The sequence below is a fragment of the Primulina eburnea genome, chromosome 12 (assembly GCF_022965805.1).
Source record: "Primulina eburnea isolate SZY01 chromosome 12, ASM2296580v1, whole genome shotgun sequence".
Classification (NCBI taxonomy): domain Eukaryota; kingdom Viridiplantae; phylum Streptophyta; class Magnoliopsida; order Lamiales; family Gesneriaceae; genus Primulina; species Primulina eburnea.
In genome coordinates this window covers 35615224-35637524 of record NC_133112.1, presented here as the reverse complement: position 1 = coordinate 35637524, position 22301 = coordinate 35615224, and the positions used below count along the sequence as shown (strand labels likewise).

General features: G+C 31.7%; 2 protein-coding genes across 2 annotated transcripts; one reads left to right on the top strand and one right to left on the bottom strand.

Moving 5' to 3' along the window:
- The first annotated feature begins 1474 nt into the window (after positions 1–1474).
- LOC140807797 (jasmonate-induced oxygenase 2-like) lies at positions 1475–5976 on the top strand. Its single transcript, XM_073164760.1, has 3 exons — positions 1475–2199; positions 3149–3479; positions 5678–5976. Exons 1-3 carry the CDS (start codon positions 1709–1711, stop codon positions 5927–5929), a joined length of 1074 nt encoding a protein of 357 aa, XP_073020861.1. The 5' UTR covers positions 1475–1708; the 3' UTR covers positions 5930–5976.
- An 8023-nt stretch (positions 5977–13999) lies between these two features.
- On the bottom strand, positions 14000–18488 carry LOC140806561 (protein SMAX1-LIKE 7-like). The gene is given in 4 exon segments (XM_073163111.1): positions 14000–14416; positions 14419–16081; positions 16491–16737; positions 17155–18488. Coding segments are annotated over 4 exon segments (3357 nt in total). The 5' UTR covers positions 18480–18488; the 3' UTR covers positions 14000–14294.
- Between the last annotated feature and the right edge of the window lie 3813 nt (positions 18489–22301).

The following is a 22301-nucleotide window of genomic DNA, read 5'->3' as shown; positions in this document are numbered from 1 at the left end:
ATGTGCTAAATCTTGCGATTCGAAGCTTCAAAGAATTCAGCATACATGGCAATGAAGTTGGAAGATATTTCAATGTTATTCAAGTGCTAAATTATGAAGAGGAAGCCAAATCAAGGCCCGGGAACCGAGAGCCCCGCGCTTGGGTGGTCAAACATTACCGCCCCAGCGCCAAAGCTATTGTCCAAGAGATGAATTCCAGAACGCCTCGCGCTAAGGTGGCCAAACCATACCGCCCAGCGCGCCTTGTCCAGAAGCCTTCGCGCTAGGGAAGCCAAACTTCACCGTCCAGCGCGCCGCCTGCATGAAGAAATCTAATTTCCTAGTTTAGAATCCAAATTAATTAGGCAATTAGATTTTTGATATCTTTTGGTTTTGTAAACAATACACGGATTTTATTAATTGTAAACAACTTTTGAACAGGAACATTGAGTTTTAATATATTTTATTGGTTTTCTCTCAAATTTCAAAGCTTAGCTTTGTATACAGCTTTGTATGTTTTCAAATCAAACTTATGAAAGTTTAATACTTTGTGGCATTTGTCGATTGTTCTTCACTCGGATTGTCAAATACAAGTTCTTTGAAGGTTCGCTTGAATTTCAATTGTTTATCTTTGTTAATATTTATTAATGCTAAATTCTTCGTAATTTAGAGGTGAATATTACAAACTTACTTATTTCAAAAAGATCAGGACAACACAACCATTTCTTTGTTTCATATAATCGAGAGCGTGAATCTTTTTTGAGCGCGTTTGCTTTTCGTGGTCGAAGAATCGCACCAAAAATCGTCAAATTCAATTCCTTGAACTTGATTATCTCGACGGGAACATAGAATCCGATACTTGTGTGACCCTCAATGGTTCATGGATACAGTTAATTGTGAGTTCACAACTTCATGTGATTCAGAATAATATTTATTCTCATTGGAACTTACCATAATTTGCCACATTCTTTTCATCAACACTTTGATTAAAAATGTCAGAACTCAAGTCTGATTGTACCCATCGGATCATGGGAAGATCATCTAGTAGCATCGCCACATGGTCTTCTACGTATCAGTGAGAGTATCTACAAGAATCTTAAGTTATGGTTAACGTACAATATAGTCTTTTTAATATGTATCCTGATCGAATATGCAACCATTGACATATTGAGAGTTGCATATGGATTTGACAACGAAGTGACGTATCTTTGAGTAATAATAGTGACAACGAAGAAACCTCATTTTTCTAAAACACATTACTGCTCTTGTCAGATACTCTTTGCACTATTTTCTTACTTTTCAGCGCCTAATTGTAGCTCATTTTGACACATATCATGTAACACGCCCGCACGAATTTGTGCAAAAATTCATAGAGAAAGAAAAATTAAATATATTGTAGTGGAGGTAGTTGATAGCAACGTCACCCAATTAAACACATATTTCACGTTTTATTAAGAACTTGTAACTTTATCATTAAGTGATCACTATTTTATATCCCCCACTCTTAGTCTCACGCATATTTCACGTTATATTCACTTCTATTTCTACAAGCAACTCCACCACCCTAATACTGCTTTTGCCTCACCCACTGTATCTTCTTCACCAGAAAGACAGAAAAAACATACAAAACCCACACAGTCAACCACAACCTCCGACTATGAATTCTCGATAAGCTTCACTATTCACAACAGAGAAGAAAAGCTGAAAATATAACCATATAACAAAAGCTATGAGTGTCCCTAGTGATTGGCCGGAGCCGATTGTCCGTGTCCAGTCCTTATCCGACAGCGGCATGGATAAGATTCCCGAGAGATACGTGAAGGTTCCGGAGGCTAGACCCTTGTTCGGTTCGGTCTCGACTGATGTCAATATCCCTATAATCGACTTATTAGGTGCCGTGCACGACGAAAGTCACCATGCGACAATGTTGAGAAACGTGTCCGAAGCTTGTCGCGAGTGGGGATTCTTTCAGGTGGTCAATCACGGGGTCAGCCCCGAGCTAATGGATCGAGCCCAACAGGTGTGGCGAGACTTTTTCCACAAGCCCATGGAGGTCAAGCACCGCTACGCAAATTCGCCAAAGACCTACGAAGGCTACGGCAGCCGCCTAGGCGTGGAGAAAGGCGCCATCCTGGACTGGAGTGACTACTACTTTCTTCATTATCTTCCCTGCAACTTGAGAGATCTTAACAAGTGGCCTGACCTCCCAAATTCCCTCAGGTATGTCCTGAGCGCGTGCAAATGAATCGAGTCAACTCATCATTTTATATTATACTATAATATATAGAATGTGTGCAAATGAGTCGAGTCACTAGTTTCTATATATTATCAGATACATCGTCGAATAATATACATACACGTGCATGCATACATACGAGTCTACTTCAAATATCTTACAGAATAGTACTACTGTTTTCGCTTTGAAGATATTCATATACTTTGCAAGATAAATAAATGATAATAAAGAGCACGTGGTTTTTTTGTATTAGCACGTTTGGATCTATGGGATAGCACTTCTTCTTTTAAAGCTGTGTGAACGTACACTTTTCTTTGGTCAATGGTTAGAATTACAATTTTTTTAGGGTTCACATCGAAGATTTGTTTCCTAGAATTAATTCTGAGTGGTTTTGAAGTAATTAAAATCATGACCAAACATCCAAAGTTGGAAACTAAAATGTATATAGAATAAGATATATATTAATTTCCATAATTGAATTCTGAAATCTTTTGTGGCATATGTACAAAGACTAAAACTTATGTGAGACGGTCTCACGGGTCATATTTGTGAGCCAGGATCTCTTATTTAGGTCATCCATGAAAAAGTATTACTTTTTATGCTAAGAGTATTACTTTTTATTGTGAATATCGGTAGGGTTGACCCGTCTCACAGATTAAGATCGTAGACGGTCTCACATGAGACTCACTCATGTACAAATTGCGTATATTCTTGAAATAATGTAAAATAGTTTAGCACACAATTCGTTAATCTACTTAAATAGAATAAAACCAATAATAATCAAACCATAAAATATACATGAATTGGTTGGTGGCTAGTTTTGTTTGTATATTTATTTAGATTTGAAAAGTGGAACAAAGAATACATGGAATCTAGCACAAAAAGTTGATTTAAGTTCAATGAATAATGTATATGGTTTGTATTATATTTTAGGGAAGTGATTTCTGAATATTCTGAACAAGTGGTGAGGCTTGGTGGGGTATTGCTAAAAATTTTATCCATAAATTTGGGATTGAAGGAAGATTTTCTACAAAAAGCATTCGGAGGAGATGATGTTGGGGCTTGTTTGAGGGTCAATTTTTACCCTAAATGTCCACAGCCGGATCTCACCCTCGGTCTGTCTTCGCATTCGGATCCCGGTGGCATTACCTTACTTTTACCTGACCATAACGTGCCGGGCTTGCAAGTACGTCGGGACGATGGCTGGATCACGGTTAAACCCGCGCCACATGCATTCATCGTGAATATTGGCGATCAAATTCAGGTCAGTCTTTCTTTTGTTACATATTTTAATTTTTTTAGAATTTTAATTTGGTTTTAACCTTTAATTTTTCAAATAATTAAAACGTTGTATTTGAGAGGGACGATTGCCCCTTGACGCTTAAAGATAAATCTATCAAGGAAATGAGAAGTTGGTGTAAGAAATTTTTTGGGAAAAACTTTAGCAATGAATGAAATATAAGATGCTTTACTAATTTTTAAGAATAAAATTTTCCTACACAAAGTCGCTTTTTAACTTGTATTTGTATAATATAATATAATAATAAATAATAATTAAATAATTGATGTGTATTTAATATATATATATATTGATCTCAATATATATAAAGAAATTTAATTATATAAAATTCGGAACATGACATGTGGTTGCCGTTATACATGATACAACCCTTATTTATTAACAAGAAATGTTTGAGAAATTAAAAAATAAAATAAAAAATTGACAGCACTTGCTATTATTAATTTGTGATACCTACCAATATAATTTTTTTATTACATATAGTTGACTCAATTTATGAATAAATTTTACATTAAATTTCGAAATTTATAACATGTCACAAAAAAAGTTTATGGACTGTTTGAGATGTCAATTTTATGAGACGGATTTTCTTATGGAAAAATATTATTTTTTAAGCCAAAAGAATTATTTTTTATCGAAAATATGAATTGTTTTGATCCACATCACGAATATAGATATGTGAAATCGTCTCGCATGAGACTTACTCTAGATATTATTTTTTAAGTACTTCATTTGATATAACTTATTTTACAATATCTTCTAACGATGTCTGAAAATATAAAATTTTATAAAATCTTGGCAGAAAAGTAAAGCCAATACTTCCAACTTAAATTTTCCACTTTTTTATTTTTTATTTTTAAAAAAGTCTCTAAAGTCCCTTTAGTTGTTTGTTTTTCTACTCTCTCGACTTTTTTCTTTCTACAAACGATATGTTCAACAACTTAATTTTAAAATAAATTTAATACACCAAATGTTTATTCATCGCATTTTTAATGAGCATGTACTTGAATCTTGATTAAAATTTGATCATAAAATTGGTTGAAAAAATGGTCTTAGTAGGAAATTGGATTTATCAATATATTGCCGACATGACGCGCGACATTCTTCGCCGACATTCATTGCTAATATATATGATCCAAAATTGAAAACTCCAATTAAAATCAGACTAAATATTAAAATTTATTATTTACTACAAATATAACACCAAAATTTCACCTATGTGTTGGAACCAACTTTGTCTTATATTTTCAAAAAAAAAAACCATTCAATTAAAATAGTTATTTCATGAATTTGGTGATTGTAAGACTTAAAAAAATATCAAATATAGAAATTTAATGATCTAGGCACCATATGGTACTTGAACCTGTGATGTAACACGACGGGAAACATGGTCCCTCCACACGTTAGATGTCGTGAATTCTAGAACTGAATTTTTCTTCTTTTCAATAATAATAATAATAATAATAATAATAATAATAATAATAATAATAATAAGTCGAGCATAAATTCACAGTTCACATGTGAGGGCCATGTTGTGGGGTACGTAAATGCATATTAATATAAAATTCAAATTAGTAATATAATAAATTTTTGTATAACTTGTAATTATGATATATACATATATGTCTCTATATATATTTATGATTTTTTTTAAATATGTATTTTTAAAAACTTATTTATTTAAATCAAACTGATGGTCCCGATTCACATCCACTGGCTTATAATTAGTTATTATTGTCATTTATTATTTCGGTCCTACAAGGGAACTCGTATTAAATATGTTGCATAAAACAAAACGTGGAATGTATGTATATATATGTAGTAAAATACAACAATATTATGAGTTTTGCTTATAATGTAATAAATTTATTATTAAAATATTTATTTTATTTCTAGCAATTTACAAAATTAATGAGATATAAGATTAAAATTCTTCATCTATATACTCAAATACATTATTAGTGATTTATTTATTAATTAATTCCTTAGCTGATTAATAAAAAAACCGGACATGAGAAGCTAAGGGGAGGCTAATTGGAGGAAGTTACAGAATTATTTAAATGTATTTTTTTATATTAATGAAGATAGAGTGTATGTATGTATGTATGTATGTATGTATGCATGTATGTATTCTCCTTAACTTGGTTTTGGCTTGAATCCAGATACTGAGCAACGCGATCTACAAAAGCGTCGAGCATAGGGTGATTGTAAATTCAAATCAAGAGCGTGTCTCACTCGCCTATTTCTACAACCCTAAGAGCGATTTGGTGATTGAACCAATGAAAGAACTAGTGACATCGGATAAGTCAGCATTGTATCCGCCCATGACTTTTGATGAATATAGACTCTACATGAGGACTAAGGGTCCTAAGGGAAAATCACAATTAGGAGAAAACTTAAGGTCTCCCACATAAGTTTTACATTTATGGTTATGTATACATACATATATATATATATATATGTATGTATGTATATATCATACATATATATATATATATATAGTTTTATTATGCTATATATCAATCGTGTCAAACTTTATGTCCACCAATGAGGTGATACTCATTTATTGTATATACAATTTTAATATACTTCATCACATTAAATAGTTCAATGTCATCTCATTGATAGACACAGAAGTTGACATGTTGGTGGACACCATAACAACACTACATATATATGTATGTATGTATATGTATGTATATGCATTAAAGTGATTCAAGAAAGTCTATCGTAAGTCTTTCAGATCATGAGATTGAGAGTTTTTGGGCATGTTTTTTTTTATGGTGGGACAAACCCATCCACTGTGGCTTTTTTTGCCACAAAAAATTATTGTCCATAGAACTGAATGTTCATCGACATGAAAGAGAATGATTTGGTCTGAATACATAGAGATGTACTTATTTATTGAAACTTTTACATAGGTTGAGTTGATTTCGTTTTTAACACCAAGAAACGAATATTTTATCAAACAAAAGAAAACAAACTGGCAAATAGATCGAGAACTCCGAAAGAATGTAATACATACAATACGTGAGCGTATATGTTGTAAGTGTAACACGTCAAATCTACCAAGAGCTCTAATATTCCTACTGGGAACACCAGAAGTAAAAAAATTGTAAATCGTTTGAGATATTAGCTTCCGACACAACATTTCCGCCCCCAATCTGAAGGCATCGGAATGGAGGAAGTAATATTTGATTTAGGAAAAAGATCGGTAGATCTCACTGTAATTTTAGTAATTTCTAGTAATTAAAATTAAAAAGGGAAGATTAGATAGATTAGATAGAATTAATTCAAACCAGAAAGGACAATACAAAATTAGGAATCTAGCTCTTACTAGTCAACTGTCGACTACCTGTACGATGGTTCATTCCATCTTACATGTAGGAGCACTACCTCATGATAGAATTAATGGCCTAAATTTAGCCACGCATATACGAGGTCCACTAATTTTTTTAAAATCTAATATGTATATGAATCTTGTCTATCCAAATTATGTGGGGTCAGTACCACCACATGTAGTTTAATGAAATATAAATTTTCACATAAATAAAAATGGGATAACTTTTGGATGGTTGAACCTCAAGATAGGGAAATCTTGCAGTCAGATTATTACAAATTAAAACGTTATATGTGGCAGTTTATTGTCCATAGAGGTGAAAGCACGCCAACATTAATGGTTGCCTTCAATAGAGAATGACTTGATCAAAATACAAAGAAATTCTTATTTATCGAATAAAAAATAAGGTTTTAATGTAAGATCAAATTTAGAATTCAATAACATAAATTGCATTCGAACAACAAAATAAATTTGGAAATCACACCCTAAGATTGTATAGGAATTAAACTATTTAAATTTGAAAAGATGTTTTCTTTTAAAGTACTTTGATTTGGAAGAATTCGAGATTTGTTGTGTTGGTTAAACTCTGATAGGCTCATAATAGTTTACATTTTTTGTTGTCATATCTCTCATTGTTATTACTTTCAATGATCATAATTGACACATTTTGTGTGATTTTATTGTAGGATGAAGTTTTCTGTTCATGAGATAAATCTGAGCTAAAAAGAGTGATTTTATATCACAATTAATTTGTTTTGTGCTTAATTTATTTAGTTTTTAATAACTTTAGCTGCTATTTAGATTTTCTAATTGTAACAAGTTCTTATCTATTTAGTTCTTATCATTAAATAAACAGACTGATTTTGAATTATTTTGTACTTTTGAGGCTTAAACATTTTCAGAAGTATAATTTTTATTTTTAGGAATGGGTGACGGTGTAACGTCCTGATTTCAGGATGTAACCAGGATTACATAATGAAGCAGTGAGATCTTATATCCGATCTGATTAATGAAAAAAAAATTATATTTCATTTTAAAGTGTTACTTTTCATTTAAAATATGGATGGAGTTGAATCATCTCATGAAAATAGATCTGTGAGACTATTTTAAGTTAAAGTGTTACTTTTTATTATAAGTATGAATCAGGTTGATTCATCTCATTAAAATAAATATGTGTGATTATTTCAGAAGAAAACAACTCAAAAAAATACATTGAGATTTTGGATATCATAGATTTCTCCATAATTTTTTAAGTGAGTACTAACAATTCATATTATTTTAAATAGCAAGTCAACCCTTAGATTTTAGTAGGAGTGTCAATTCGGGTGGGTTGAGTCGGGTTGAGCAATAGTATTATTAAAAAATTGCTCATCCCGAACCCAACCTGAACTCGTGCCAACCCGAAAACTCTCAATCCGAGCCTGAACCCGAATCAACCTGTATAACCCGATTTTGAATTTTTTAAATAAAATTAAATAAAATTCAAAAAATAATAATATTATTATTAAAATTTTAATTTAAAACATAATAACAAAAACTCCCTCATATATATATGATTGAAATTTGAAAGTCTAACCGTAGAAAAATAAAATATATTTGCTAAATCAAATAAATAATTATTTAAAAAATAAACGATGTTCAAAATAAATGTTAAATTATGAAAATTTATGATATAAATATACAATAAATATTTTTGTAGACATAAAATATATAAAAAATGTAGTTAAAAAAATAAATTTTCGGGTCAACCAACCCAACCCAACCCGATCATTTTTTCATGTCAGTTATCGGGTCCAGTCTGATCTGACCCGAACCCGAAAACCCCAAACCCAAACCTTATTTTTTTCGGGTTGAGTCGTGTCGAGTTGGTCGGTTGTATCAGAATTTGATACGTACCCTTAGATTTTAGCCACTAAAAATTTATCCTTTAAAAATTATGAGCAGTTTATTATTAAGACCCAGGTCAAAGTTTTTATTTTGAAATTACGCTGCATAGATCGTTCTGAAGAAACCTTGACGGCCCAAAAATCAAAATCATACTAAATTATACCGAAGGATTAAATTAATGAAAAACTAAAACGAGAGGTTTAAGTAAACCGCTGCTAAAATTAGTTAAACTGTCGTCAAATTTGGATTTATGATGATATTTAAAAAACCGTCGCGAATTGAACGTTTTTCTTGTACCGATGAGATTAGGTGTTTTGTTTCCCACAAGATGAGGCGTTGGTTTTGATCTTAAATTTTATGTCAGATCAATTTCAGTGAATAGAAACAATTTCATGATTAATAATTTAATATGAAAATTTTAAAATAAAATAAAAAAAAATATTATCACGATGGCATACATATATGAGAAAATTAGTTAATAAATTTGACACAAATTATTATGATATCATTTTGTGGGTCAATTTTATGAGATCGAACTGCTACCCATGAACAAGTATTACTTTTTATTATATGTATGAACTAAATCGACCTGTTTCACGGATATATGTATAATGAATATAAATATTTGAGACCGTGACATATTCAAATTTTAAATATAAAATAAATCTTTGACATCACTCATCTATAATCTAGACAAAAATTTGTGTGAGACGGTCTTACGGGTAGTATTTTATAAGACAGATCTCTTATTTGGCTCATCCATGAAAAATTATTATTTTTTATGCTAAGAATATTACTTTTTATTGTGAATATCGGTAGGGTTGATCCGTCTCACAAATAAAGATTCGTGAGACCGTCTCACAAATAAAGACTCGTGAGACCGTCTCATAAGAGACATATTTCTGTAATCTATTTTATTTAAAAGTTTTAAAAATGTAGATCACGTGTAATAAATTTGATGGTCCTATAAAATCATTATACGGATTTGCTTTGAGATATTGGAATTGACAGTACTTGTGTTAGAAACACTTTTTTTCTTAGAGAGTCTCTTCGTGCACTTTATTAATACTTGAGCGAGAAAAAGAAATTCAAAAAGATTGGAGGATGACTGTTCAAGTTAAAGTTGTGTGATAACAAAGGAAAAGTCAAAAAATAAAATTCGCATCATCTATGCCATTAAGCATGGGACCATGTGTTTAATGTTTGTTTGCATTAACGGACATGAATTAATATTCATCTAAACAATTTTATTCACTTCTGCGATACAACATCATCGGGTTTTTTTAAAAAATATTATAATTTAAAAATATCATTATAAATATAGTGCAAATTTAAAACCTTTACAAAAGTATAACAATCCGGGGTTCTCTGCCCCGGATTCAGAGTTTTAAAAAAAAAATGAATAAGGCAGCGGACACGGATTCTTTGAATCCTGAGATACTCTCACGGATTTATCTCACGGATTCAAAGAATCCGTGTATTTCCTCGGTGTTTCCCCCACTTTAAATAGAAATGTTTTTCTCTTCAAACAACGTGTATTCCCCTTCCATTTCTCTACTGAAAATATTTGTTTCTCTGATTAATTATCGAAACTTATTTCTTCATCTGATTCATATGCGCAAAATTTATATTTTCTACTTCGACCTTGTATTAATATTATTTGTTAATTTTATCATCCTTTTCATTTGAAGATATATCAAGAGATAATGTTTAATTTCGTTGATAATATTGTAATTATATATTAAGTTTTTTTTTATAATACTTGTCATTTATTTCAGATATTAGCACCGTCCGTTGATGTTATTACAAGTTCCGTATAATTACGTCCGAGAAAGTAATTTAAGTAATTTTTTTAATATTTTGTTTGTATTATTTATATTATATTAATGTAATTATAATTTTGTTCATTAATATTATATTAATTACAAATTCCGTACAACGACATTTGAAAAGGTAAATTAAATGATTTCTTATATTTTAATTGTATTATTTATGTTGTGTTAATTTAATTATAATTTTTTCGGTTGCATTATACTATTTTATATAATTTTGTTATTAATGACTAGTTATAATTATTTCAAAGCTACACGCCTCGACAGTACATGTATATAATAATAATAATAATATTATTATTATTATTATTAATAATTTTATTCATTGATATATTTTGAATTAATTTACTTAAAAGTCTTATTTTAGTAATTAAATTAAGTGTTAAGGTAACAAAAATTTTATATGTAGTAAAACAATTTTGAGAAATATAAATTTATCTTGTAAATTGTTCATTTGTTTCTGTTTATTATTTTTTTTAAAAAAAAATTATACACTTAATTGTTAAAATTGTTAATATAAGAAATTAATATATTTGAAAATTCTAATTACAAATGTTTAAAAATCTACATTTTTAATATAAGTCATAACAATTTTTTGTATTAAATTTTGTTATGATTGTATACATTATGTCATAGTTTTTGGTGCAGACATGGATACTGTGAGAACCTTATTATATGTAGGTGGCTATGTCATTATTGACAATAAAAATTAGTATAATTTACTTATATTAAACTTTTAAGTAAGTTATTTCAAAATATATAGTTGGATAAAAATATTTTATTTAGAATTATCAATTTCTTATATTACTTTACACTAAAATAAACATATTTATAATATTATATAAATTATATTAAAGTGACCAAAGTTATAGAGTGACTAAACACTATTTCATATATAAAATTTTATACAATACGTTATAATTTCAGTAGTATTAAGTACAATAATATTAACTCATTCTTATATTAAATTAAATTAAATATGTTAAAAATACTAACCTTGAAATATTTCAAAAATCACAATATCATATTTATTATTTTTTTAATATTCCAACTATTTTTTAACATCGCTATTAATATTAAAAATATAATATTTCACTAAATTATACTTAATCATATAATCAACGAAATTAAGCATTACCTCTTAATATATTTTCAAATAAAAAGGATGATAAAATCAACAAATAATATTAATACAAGGTCGAAGTAGAAAATATAGATTTTGTGCATATGAATCAGATGAAGAAATAAGTTGCGAGAATTAATCAGAGAAACAAATATTTTCGGTAGAGAAAAATGGAAGGAGAATACACGCTGTTTGAAGAGAAAAACATTTCTATTTAAAGTGGGGGAAACACCGAGGAAATACACGGATTCTTTGAATCTGTGAGATACTGTCACGGATTCTGAATCCGTGACAGTGTCTCACGGATTCAAAGAATCCGTGTCCACTGCCTTATTCTTTTTTTTTTTTTTTTTATTTTAAAAAAGTCTGAATCCGGGGCAGAGAACCCCGGATTGTTATACTTTTGTAAGGCTATGTTTGGTGTGTAGGATATGATAATTAATTGGATTGATGTCAAAACTCAAGGTAAGAATATATAATTGGATTGTCAATCCCTCCAAAACAATGAGATATCTTTTCAAGCAAGTAAGTTTTTTTTATCATGAACTTCTTGATTAGTTGAACCCATAAAAAATGAGACAAACATTGGTTTATTAATCTATCCTTTACTTATCACCCACACCAAACATACCTAAAGGTTTTAAATTTGCACTATATTTATAATGATATTTTTAAATTATAATATTTAAAAAAAAAAACCCCAACATCATGGACAAGTCAATTGTTTTAGCTTACCCTAATGTCGTCAACGAAACATAGGAAATGAAGAGGTATTGTCCTTTGACATTGTATTTTATTCAAATTATAGATTTGAAATCAATGATGCTAAAATTAAATTTTATTTTTATTTTTATTTATCATTCATTTTAAATTAGATTATTATTGTAATTTTATTTTTATTTTTATTTATCATTCATTTTAAATTAGATTATTATTGTATTAAAAATTAATTTAATGCATTTCTTTGTAAATCATGTCTTTAAGTACTACCTGAAATCCATAAAAATCTCAAATCCTTTCAGGTTGAAATTATTTCAATAAAACTTTCCTAACATACTAATTTAACGGAGAGTAGGTCTTTTGTGAGACGGTCTCATGAATCTTTATATGTGAGACGGGTCAACTCTACCAATATTCACAATAAAAAATAATAATATTAGCTTAAGTAATATTTTTTCATGGATGATCCAGATAATTCTTCTAAAAAAATACGACATGTGATACAATCTCACGCAAGTTTTTGTCTTTGACGGAACACAAAATTAAAGATATTTAATCTACATTTTTAATGACTTTGTAAAAATGATGGACTTTTATGGAGTTGATGATCTTTATTGATATTTATAAAATCTCATAGAATTGAAAAATAAATTTTGTAGATTCCTCTAGACTTTTTCAAGACTTTTGTAAAAAATTTCATAGAATTTTGCAGTTTTTGTGATTTAAAATTGTGGTTTATTTTTTTTTTATTAATTTCTCTAAACGATTTATTGTACATGGATGACCTCTTAAATTTAAATTATTTTTTATTTATTAATGTAAATGAAATTTACTTATTTAAAACCTATTTAATTTATGAAGAAATAAAAATTTCAATTCTTCATGTCAATTCAACATACACAATCAATGAGCGATATTTTTTATGAATTCATAACAACAATTTTATCAATGCTAGATAAATAAATAATCAAAATCTACTCGTTATTCACAATCTGATAAACATTCGTGCACGTTCGATTTGTTATAGTATCCCTTCATATTAGACAAGATATGCTAGTTTGACTATTCTATTTATTGAATAGGAACAAGAACGTCCTAAGCATGAAACGTTGTGATCAATCCAACTCACTAGTTCAGCCTGCAGCTTAGCTAGGTTTTAATATTGAGCTTCTCAGGTTGGTTCAATCTCGCCTGTCGTCTCGAGGCGCTCTGGCTCAGCTAACGACGGGGATATATGGCTCAGCCTGCAGCTTAGCTAGGTTTTAATATTGTGCTTCTCATGAGGTTGGTTCAATCTCGCACGTCGTCTCGAGGCGCTCTGGCTCAGCTAACGACGGGGACATAAAGCTCAGCCTGCACATCTTAGCTAGGTTTTAATATAGAGAGTGTTGATTTTGAATAATAATAATTGTATACAAGAACATTCAATATAAGATGAAAAATGTGTGTTTTTGTGAGACAATATGAAATGAAATGTTTCTAAACTATGAAATTAGTATTTTTCATAATCAGCATACATAGAACTTATCCTTACAGTACAAATATCGGGGGAGAAGAATCTTAATAATTCTTTACACCGTAATAATGCTGCAACTTATTTATAATGGTGTAGAGATTCACGATCTTAGGCTACAACTACGTTAAAACCTTACACGAAAACTACACGTACCCTCGAACGAACGAGGATAAATGACCAAAATAAGGACAGTCTAGGCTAGAATAATACATATGTAAGACGCGCAACTCGATAGTTAACCCACACTCAACCAGCAAAACCCCACTAAAAATGAGACCAACAGGCTAAATAAGACTAATATTTAATAATATATACAATAATAAATACATATAATTACAACAATAATTTGATGTATCTGAAACTAACTCAAGATAATTCCTGCAGGAAGGAGAGATCCGGCTAGCTTATCTTCACTAAAACCGCCATCACAGGTAAGAAGCTTTACTACAGAATGTGCATCGATACTGTACTTTCCAATGGCTCGGCGAATCCCTGCTTAAGAACACGTTGAATCCAGTCTTCCACCTTCTGGATGTCAAATAAATATGCAGCAGCTAAGAGCTGCTGCATTACACTTAACTCTATCTCTAACGAGCATTCGACGCCGAAAATCTTGTTCGAGGATTCTTTAATGTCCTTGATTAGTTTTTCAGCAAGTTTCTCGAAATCGAATGGCTCAAAAACCACTACTCGATCTATTTGTCCTTCGAAATCCTCCAGCCATGAGTTTGAATTTTCAGAACTTGACTCGGACTCGGTTTCTTCTTTGCTAACTGTTTCGCTTGCATCAGCAGGAAGGTTCAAGTCCAGGAATCTGTTTACCGCCTTGTGAGCTCTTTTCGACATGTCTAAGATTCCTATTCGGTCTGTGTTTCTACCTCGGCTGCTGCTGCTGCTTGCAGTGAGCTTTCTTTTGTTCACGGAAACTGGGTCTGATAGAGTCGATTTGTCGCTCGTGGGATCATCATTAAGGTCGAATCCAATCCATATCTGAATCGTACGTCCCTTCACCAGTGATATCTCCTCCTCCGAGTATTCAGCTATCTCATTGCCACTGAAGAAACAGTTGCTACCTTTCTTGAACCTTGTTGTCACAAGAAACACGGAATTGCTGATGTTTACTTCTCTTCCACTCAAATCGATAAATCTGCCGGTCTTGGCAGCATGAAACAAGCTATTTTGAACCACTAAATCAGCCTTGTCGACATTTTCAAGAAACACAACCGACGGCCTTTTGCTCAGCTTTTCGACCAAGTAATCAACAACAGTCCCTCTCATTGAAACATCGTATTTATTAATCACTTGTAGATTCCAAAGTGCATCAGGATGAGTAATTTCATCTCGGAAACTTAGGTCTGCGAAAATAAAACTGTCTGTGCTTCCATATAACATCTCCGCAAGTGCCAGGCCAAGCTTTCTCTTGCCCAATCTATCAGGTCCTCGGAAGTTAAACCATGTATCACCGCGACTAGCCCCATGGAGACCAGCCATTTTAGTAGGGCGTCTAGTTATTGCTTCAACAACAGCATAAATAGCTTCTTCTTGCTGACCGACTCTTTCGACAAGGGATTTGAAAAGCACCTTAGGATCATTCACCTTATATTGCTGAAGAGTATCCATATGAGTTTGATCTGCATGTTTCTCAAATTCTTTGTCTGTACAAGCCGAAACAGTCCCTAAACCCAACTCTGTAGTCACTGAAGTGGCCGAAGTAGGAGATGTTCGACCATTGATTATGCTAGCACTTGAAGCAGAGAGTTTGAGCCCACCAATTTCACGGTCAAACTTTGAATGATTTTCGACAGGTTTTGATAAAACATTCAGATTGTTGGTTTTTGACAGCACGTCCAATGTATTAGGTTCTTTAAGGGAAGGGCTCTGCCATAAATCGGTGGACAAGCTGGACATTACATTCTTGCTTCCTTGTTCAGGTGATGACTCATCAGAGTGTTTGCTACTGTCTTTGCTAGCATTTTCTTTCCCTTCTTCCGTAACTTGAAAACCCGTAACACGTGGAAATGGATAACTGCATTGACTAGTATATCCTTTGGCGAAAGATTGGCTGTAGTGATGGTGCTGGCAGATACCATCCCATTTCTTCTGGATGCCAGAAATTTTTGCGTTCAGTGACAATCTATCGTCTTTGGCCTGCACTGAGAATTTTCGAACATCAGTTGCAACGACATGTTGAAGTCTAATTACAATATGGGTTGTTTATTAAAGCAATATGTTGAAGGACTTTGATCATGTTGATCATTTATCATTCATACATAGGGGCAGATCCAGCCGGGGGCAAAGGAGATCTCCATGCTGAAATGAAAAGAATTTAGAAATCTGTGTACAGATTTGCTAAATACAAGTTTTTCCTTCCAAAAATCTCTCACCCCACCTCATCCCATTTCACCCCCACTGCCGAATTCATGAATTCGCACTTCATAATACACAGAAGAACAATCTTTCTAGAAACAAAGAATAATGATCAGCATCCTCAAAACATGCAGGAATCATAGAGATTCAACATCAGGAGCAGTAATTCGAATCACACAATAACACAAACCTTCAAGTCAGTAACACCATTCTGCGTGTTGTATTCAGCATTTTGTAACCAAGGAGGTAAACTTGACTGAGACTGTTTTAAAACCGAATCACAACTGTCACCATCCGAAAGTGCTGTAACTTCTTGTTCACACTTCTCGTTGCATAGATGACAGCGGACAACATAGTGACACGAACTGCTCAGCGTATTTTTTGCATCCGATGGCATCGAAAAGAATCCACCCAATGGAACAAAAGACTCCATCAAGCTGCAATTTTAATTAGTGCATGAGATTAACCAAATTGGGTCTAGAATTCGGTTCAGCTGTATTGAATTTGGACTATCTAGACGAAATCCTTATTCTTACTGTGAAAAAGGGTTCCAAGATTTCGTTTGTTATTTAATTCCCCAAGAAAGTAAGACTATCAAGCATCATGTAAAGAACTGACATACAGAGTACGGTATAGGGAGTTTATTTGCTTTGCCTGGCTATAGCTATCACTAGACATCCTGCTTGCCTTAGTAAATGTTACATATAAACATAAAAAGAGCATCCTAATCATTAAATAATTTATCATAAGATGATGCATATTTTAGCACAACATATGATGAAAGAGAATAAATGCAACTACAAGTACATAAACAAGAGATACTTCATCGTTTAAACAAGAAAGTTGAAACATACCTGGATCTTGGATATGAACCACCCATGGAAAATGTAAGAGAAGTAATAGGGAGAATTTCCAGGTCCCAATCATCTTCAACGGAAGGAAATTTGTTCAAAAACTTGAAATAGATTTCATGCGTAGCAGCAGCACCAATCAACCACAGTTTCCCACCATGAATCTGCAGCAATCCAGTCAATTTGCTCACGAAATCATTCAAACCATCAATACAAACAACATCGCCACACAATACTTTCAAATCACCAAAATTCAACACAACCCCAGTTCCCACAACACTCTCCACCATCCTTTCCACCTCTTCAAGTCTCAACTTTAATGAACCCTGATCCAAATCTCCATTAACAAACCTCAAGATCTCATCTTTCACACAGATCACACTCAAACCACTCAAACCCACCGGCAAAACACTGTCTATTTTCCTCCGGACGACTTCCAAGAAACTTCTCAGGGCATCTCCGGAGGAAACCCCCAAAAGGAGCGGATTCCTTTTCTTGTTTTTCACCATAACTTCACCAATCCTTCTTGAATTCTCATCCCGAGAAAAACAGCCCATAAAAGGAAAGTTAAAACTTTTCCCCCCGGCCTCGCTAATATTGTCACCACTACCAAAATTACACAAAAATAAAGGCGGGTTTGGCCGCTTGTACCTGGACGAATAACCAAACAGATGAGGCGTATGAAAACTATTCCCAGGCCTAAGAGTAGCTGCTTTTATATCATAACTCCTGAACCCCGCCTCCCCAAACACTCTACTCACTAAAGGATCGTCGAGAATCGAAAGTATCAAATTCTGCAGCTCAACCTTCACAATCGGAACAGATGAACACGAAGAATACTGCTGCTGCTGTTGTTGATAATAGCTGAAGTTCTCCGGCTGCCTCCTCTGATTAGCTTGCGATCTTTTGATAGCCGCCATCAGAGAATTCGATACCGGTGGCTGCTCAATTTTCCCCGCTTGCGAAGAAGGCAAGCGGTCCAAAGCCACACTCAAAGACAGCTCCAGAGCCTTGAACTGAACCCGAGTGGAGTACGCATTGTTGCGCGTCCGCATGCATGCTTCACGTAAAGAAGAGTTCGGGAGTGATAGGAGCGAGGACACCATATGCATCGACGTCGTCTGCGCGTGCCCACGGCGGCGAGCCACCGTCACCGACTCGTCGAGGGCGGCCGCCGCCTCCTGCGTTAGGCATTGTCTGGCGGCGTTAACGGGTGTGGGCATAGGCAGTAGAGTGCGGGCAGCGCTAAGAATTTGATAGTAAGTAATGGCACGTAGAGTTGAAGGGAAGTTTTTATTATCAAGAAATTGATAGCTTAAAGCGACCATATTCTTCCATTTTAATATCTATATTTATATAAATAATCACCAATAAAAATAATCATCTCTGAATATATTTCGTAATTTGTGGACACCAGAAGCTGAGAGGAGGCTTTTGAATGATTTGGGCTTTTAATATGTCGAGCAATAGGAGTCGGTTGTTGAGGCATCGTCCCTCAAAAACTACCCAATTTCGTGAGACGGATTTTTTGTCATATGTCTTACGGATGTAAACCCTTAAGATTGTATAACGATAGACCGACTATATGTAAGTTGGTTTTTTGTGAGACGGTATCTCAATATGATCCATATTTGAAACAAAAACTAATATTTTTTTTATACAAAATAATACTTTTTAGCGATCAGAGTTAGATCGAGTTGAAAATATGTCTCACATATTTGATGAGAATTTTTATGATCTTATATTATATTTATTGTATTGAGACAAGTCATTTCAATTATTACTCAATCAGGGCACTTCTTGCCTTTAATAATTCTCTCCGGTTAATTTCAATAAATGTAGCATAAAATATACCATGTTGTGTGGCAGAATATTTATACTTTATCAGTGGATACATGAAAAAAGATGGTAAATTTTATTCCGCCAAACAGTATTTTTTTATTTTTTTTGTATTTATTTATATAACGGTTTGAGAGTTCTTGAGGCCTCATTAATTAATTTCCAGAATTTTTTTTACTTTGATTTCGAATTAAATCGAATATTTATTTATATTTGGTAAAAACAAAAGCTTGAAAAATATATGTAGACTAGGAAATAAATATAGAGTGGGTGTGGGCCGTGGGGTGGGGTAGGGGGGAGGAAGTGTGAAGCGATTTGTGGGTCCAATATATTTGGAGGAACATGGTCCATACAGAGGTATAGATTCTCTTTATGTGAAATTTAGATATTCACTGTACTAGTCAGAACCCACCTTTTCTGCTACAACTCATTATTATTATTATTATTATTATTATTATTATTATTATTATTATTATTATTATTATTATTATTATTTACGTAATATATTTTTAAAATTTTTCTACTTATATTTTTATCATAAATTTATATTATACAATAAAAATGTAGACATTAATTTGATTTAATTATTCTATGAGATTCTTTAAAAAGATTAATTTATTAATTAAATTTATATCATTGTATGTCGTTTTTTTATTAAAAAAATAATTTTCTGTATCCATATGAGTTGATTTTAAAATATTTTTTATAAGTATTTAATTAATGTATTCACTTTATAAAATATATGAAACTTTATATTGGAGGGGATGGAGTATAATTTGAAGTTGGCAAGATTTCAATTTTAGTTCTATATATAAAGAGGTGTGATATTTAATATTTTTTAGTCATGTATTTTTCATTAAATAAATTATAATTCTATAAATATGTTATGAAGATCGATTTAGTTCTTTTTTATAGGATGGATTGGTGAACAAGCATTGAGCTGCAATAGTTTGACTCTTAAAATATTGTAAATCGAAAAATTAAATCGAGTTTGGTTTTCAAATCAAATAGAAGCATTTTATCAAACACTTGAACCTGATAATATTTTGAAAAGCATTTATAGGAGAAAAAAACTGATTGAAGCATTTTATCAAACACTTGAACCTGATAATATTTTATCAAACACCTGATGTGCATTTTCACCGCATTAAAATTGATTTTTTGAATTTAAATTATAAATAGTATATTTTATATATTATTAGTGTTGTTTAATTTTATTTATAGTATTATTATTATTTACTTTCACAAAGTTATCATTGCTGATTATACATAAAGAGTGAATAAAAAAGTTAAATCTGACTTTCGGAATTTATGGATTTTTTTTATTTGTGTTTATATTTTATAAATGCTGGCGCCCACTGGGTTGGAGTGGAGGCAACAGAGTGCCTAGAGGTCTCTGTCTGCTTACTTTTCGATGGTAAATAGAAAAACAGTTAGCACACTCGGATTTCTAAATGATTGTAAAACATTTTAATTTATTTTTATCAAATACATTTTCATAATATATATATATTGTTAATTGTCCCACGTCGATAGGATAAATAACATTTGAGTGGTATATATCAGATTGGACAATCCTCCCCCTGGAGCTAGCTTTTGGGGTTGAGTTAGGTCAAAGTTCCAATCTTAACATGGTATCAGAGCCCGAGTTTTACCGTTATGTGTTGGACTGTCTATAATTAGGCCAACCATTCTACCAATTATTGGGTCATTTGTAAACTCCACGCTCCAGATGTTCATTCCTGGGCGTGAGAGAGGTGTGTTAATTGTCTCACATCAGTTGGATAAATAACCTTTGAGTGGTATATATGGGATTGGACAATCCTCCCCCCTTGAACTAGCTTTTGGAGTTGAGTTAGGTCCAAGTTCCACTCTTAACATATATATGTGTGTTTTGTATAATTCATATATTTTAAATCATATAATATCATATGTATCATGTGTAAGTCGTTCTCATATATAGAGATAAATATTAATTGTGAACACTTCTCATATCAATACTTTTACAATCTTGCAGCACTTCATAAAATTGAACTTATAATTTGATTCCGATATTAATGTAGAATCAAGTATTTGTTGTTTTATCAAATGATACAGCTGATATCAACTGTCGATCATTACGATCGTTCTCCTACCCAAAACAATTATTATTCAAAAGCAATATCAGAGACTAACATTATTAACTTAAAAAAAATACCACACGACAAATATAAACTTAAACGTTGCTTCGCGATTTTCGTATATTTATAGTGAATTAAATATTTTTATCATATCATATGTGGTTGTTATTTTCATACAACTTATTACACGATTTATTTAAATCACAAGTATAAAGATGAATGCTTAAGTTAATTTACTTAAAGAGTGTTTAATAATATTTGACAAGAAAATGAAAACGTAAAAATTTACAAATTCCATTCTGCAAAAAATTGACCAATAAGAAATTAAATAAATCGATTAATGTGTATTAAATTCTAGAGAAAAAAATATTTTTTTATTTCCTATTTCAGTCCCACCAGTGTCTAGAAATCATCTGGTTGGTTTGATAAAATCAAATTAGAAATTATTGGCATTATTTTGTCTCTCAATTCGTATCAAAGAGTGATTAAAACTGTCTCTTTGTCCTTCGTGATTTTCTCAACATAAGATTTGAATGTTAGAAAAAGGCTATCACAGTACTCGAGAATAATTTATTAAAGGAAGACAATACATTAATGATTAGTGAAACTTAGTTATTTATTTAATTTTTGGAAATTTAATAGATTACATGTAATAATTGAATTACTTTTTAATAGTTTTATTTGGATGGAAGAATTTGATTCAACGAAAGTAATTTAATGTGAGAAAGATCAAGAAATAAATTTTAAATGACACTCGATTACTATTTAAAATGTTTTATTTTATTAATAAAGATTTTATTTGAAACTCGCATGAATTTTGTCACGCTCCGAGCCTTGGCCTGCGCATGCGTGACTGCACAATTGGCTCCTATAGCAACTACTTCGTATTCGTCATCGCTTTTACGAAAATGATTAACCCAAGTTGCTATAGAAGTCAATTGTAAACTCATTATAAACTCATTTTAAATATTTAATTTTTAAGATTTGTGACAAGAGTATCACAAATTTTGTCTCTTTGCGATTTTTGTACATGTATATTGTTAAATTTCACCTTTTGTCATGCATATTTATTTATTTTTTTGAGGATTTTAATAACTTTTGCATGTGAGTGATGATGTGACACTTCACACGGCAATATAATTGTGTCAGTTTTACGTCGAAGAACCACTAACATTGGAAGTAAAAAAGATC

Bases quoted from the DNA above. Each gene is read 5' to 3' on its own strand.
- LOC140807797 (XM_073164760.1), top strand. From the start codon at position 1,709: ATGAGTGTCCCTAGTGATTGGCCGGAGCCGATTGTCCGTGTCCAGTCC. The intron at 2,200-3,148 runs GTATGTCCTGAG...ATTATATTTTAG, and splicing joins GACCTCCCAAATTCCCTCAG to GGAAGTGATTTCTGAATATT. The intron at 3,480-5,677 runs GTCAGTCTTTCT...GCTTGAATCCAG, and splicing joins ATATTGGCGATCAAATTCAG to ATACTGAGCAACGCGATCTA.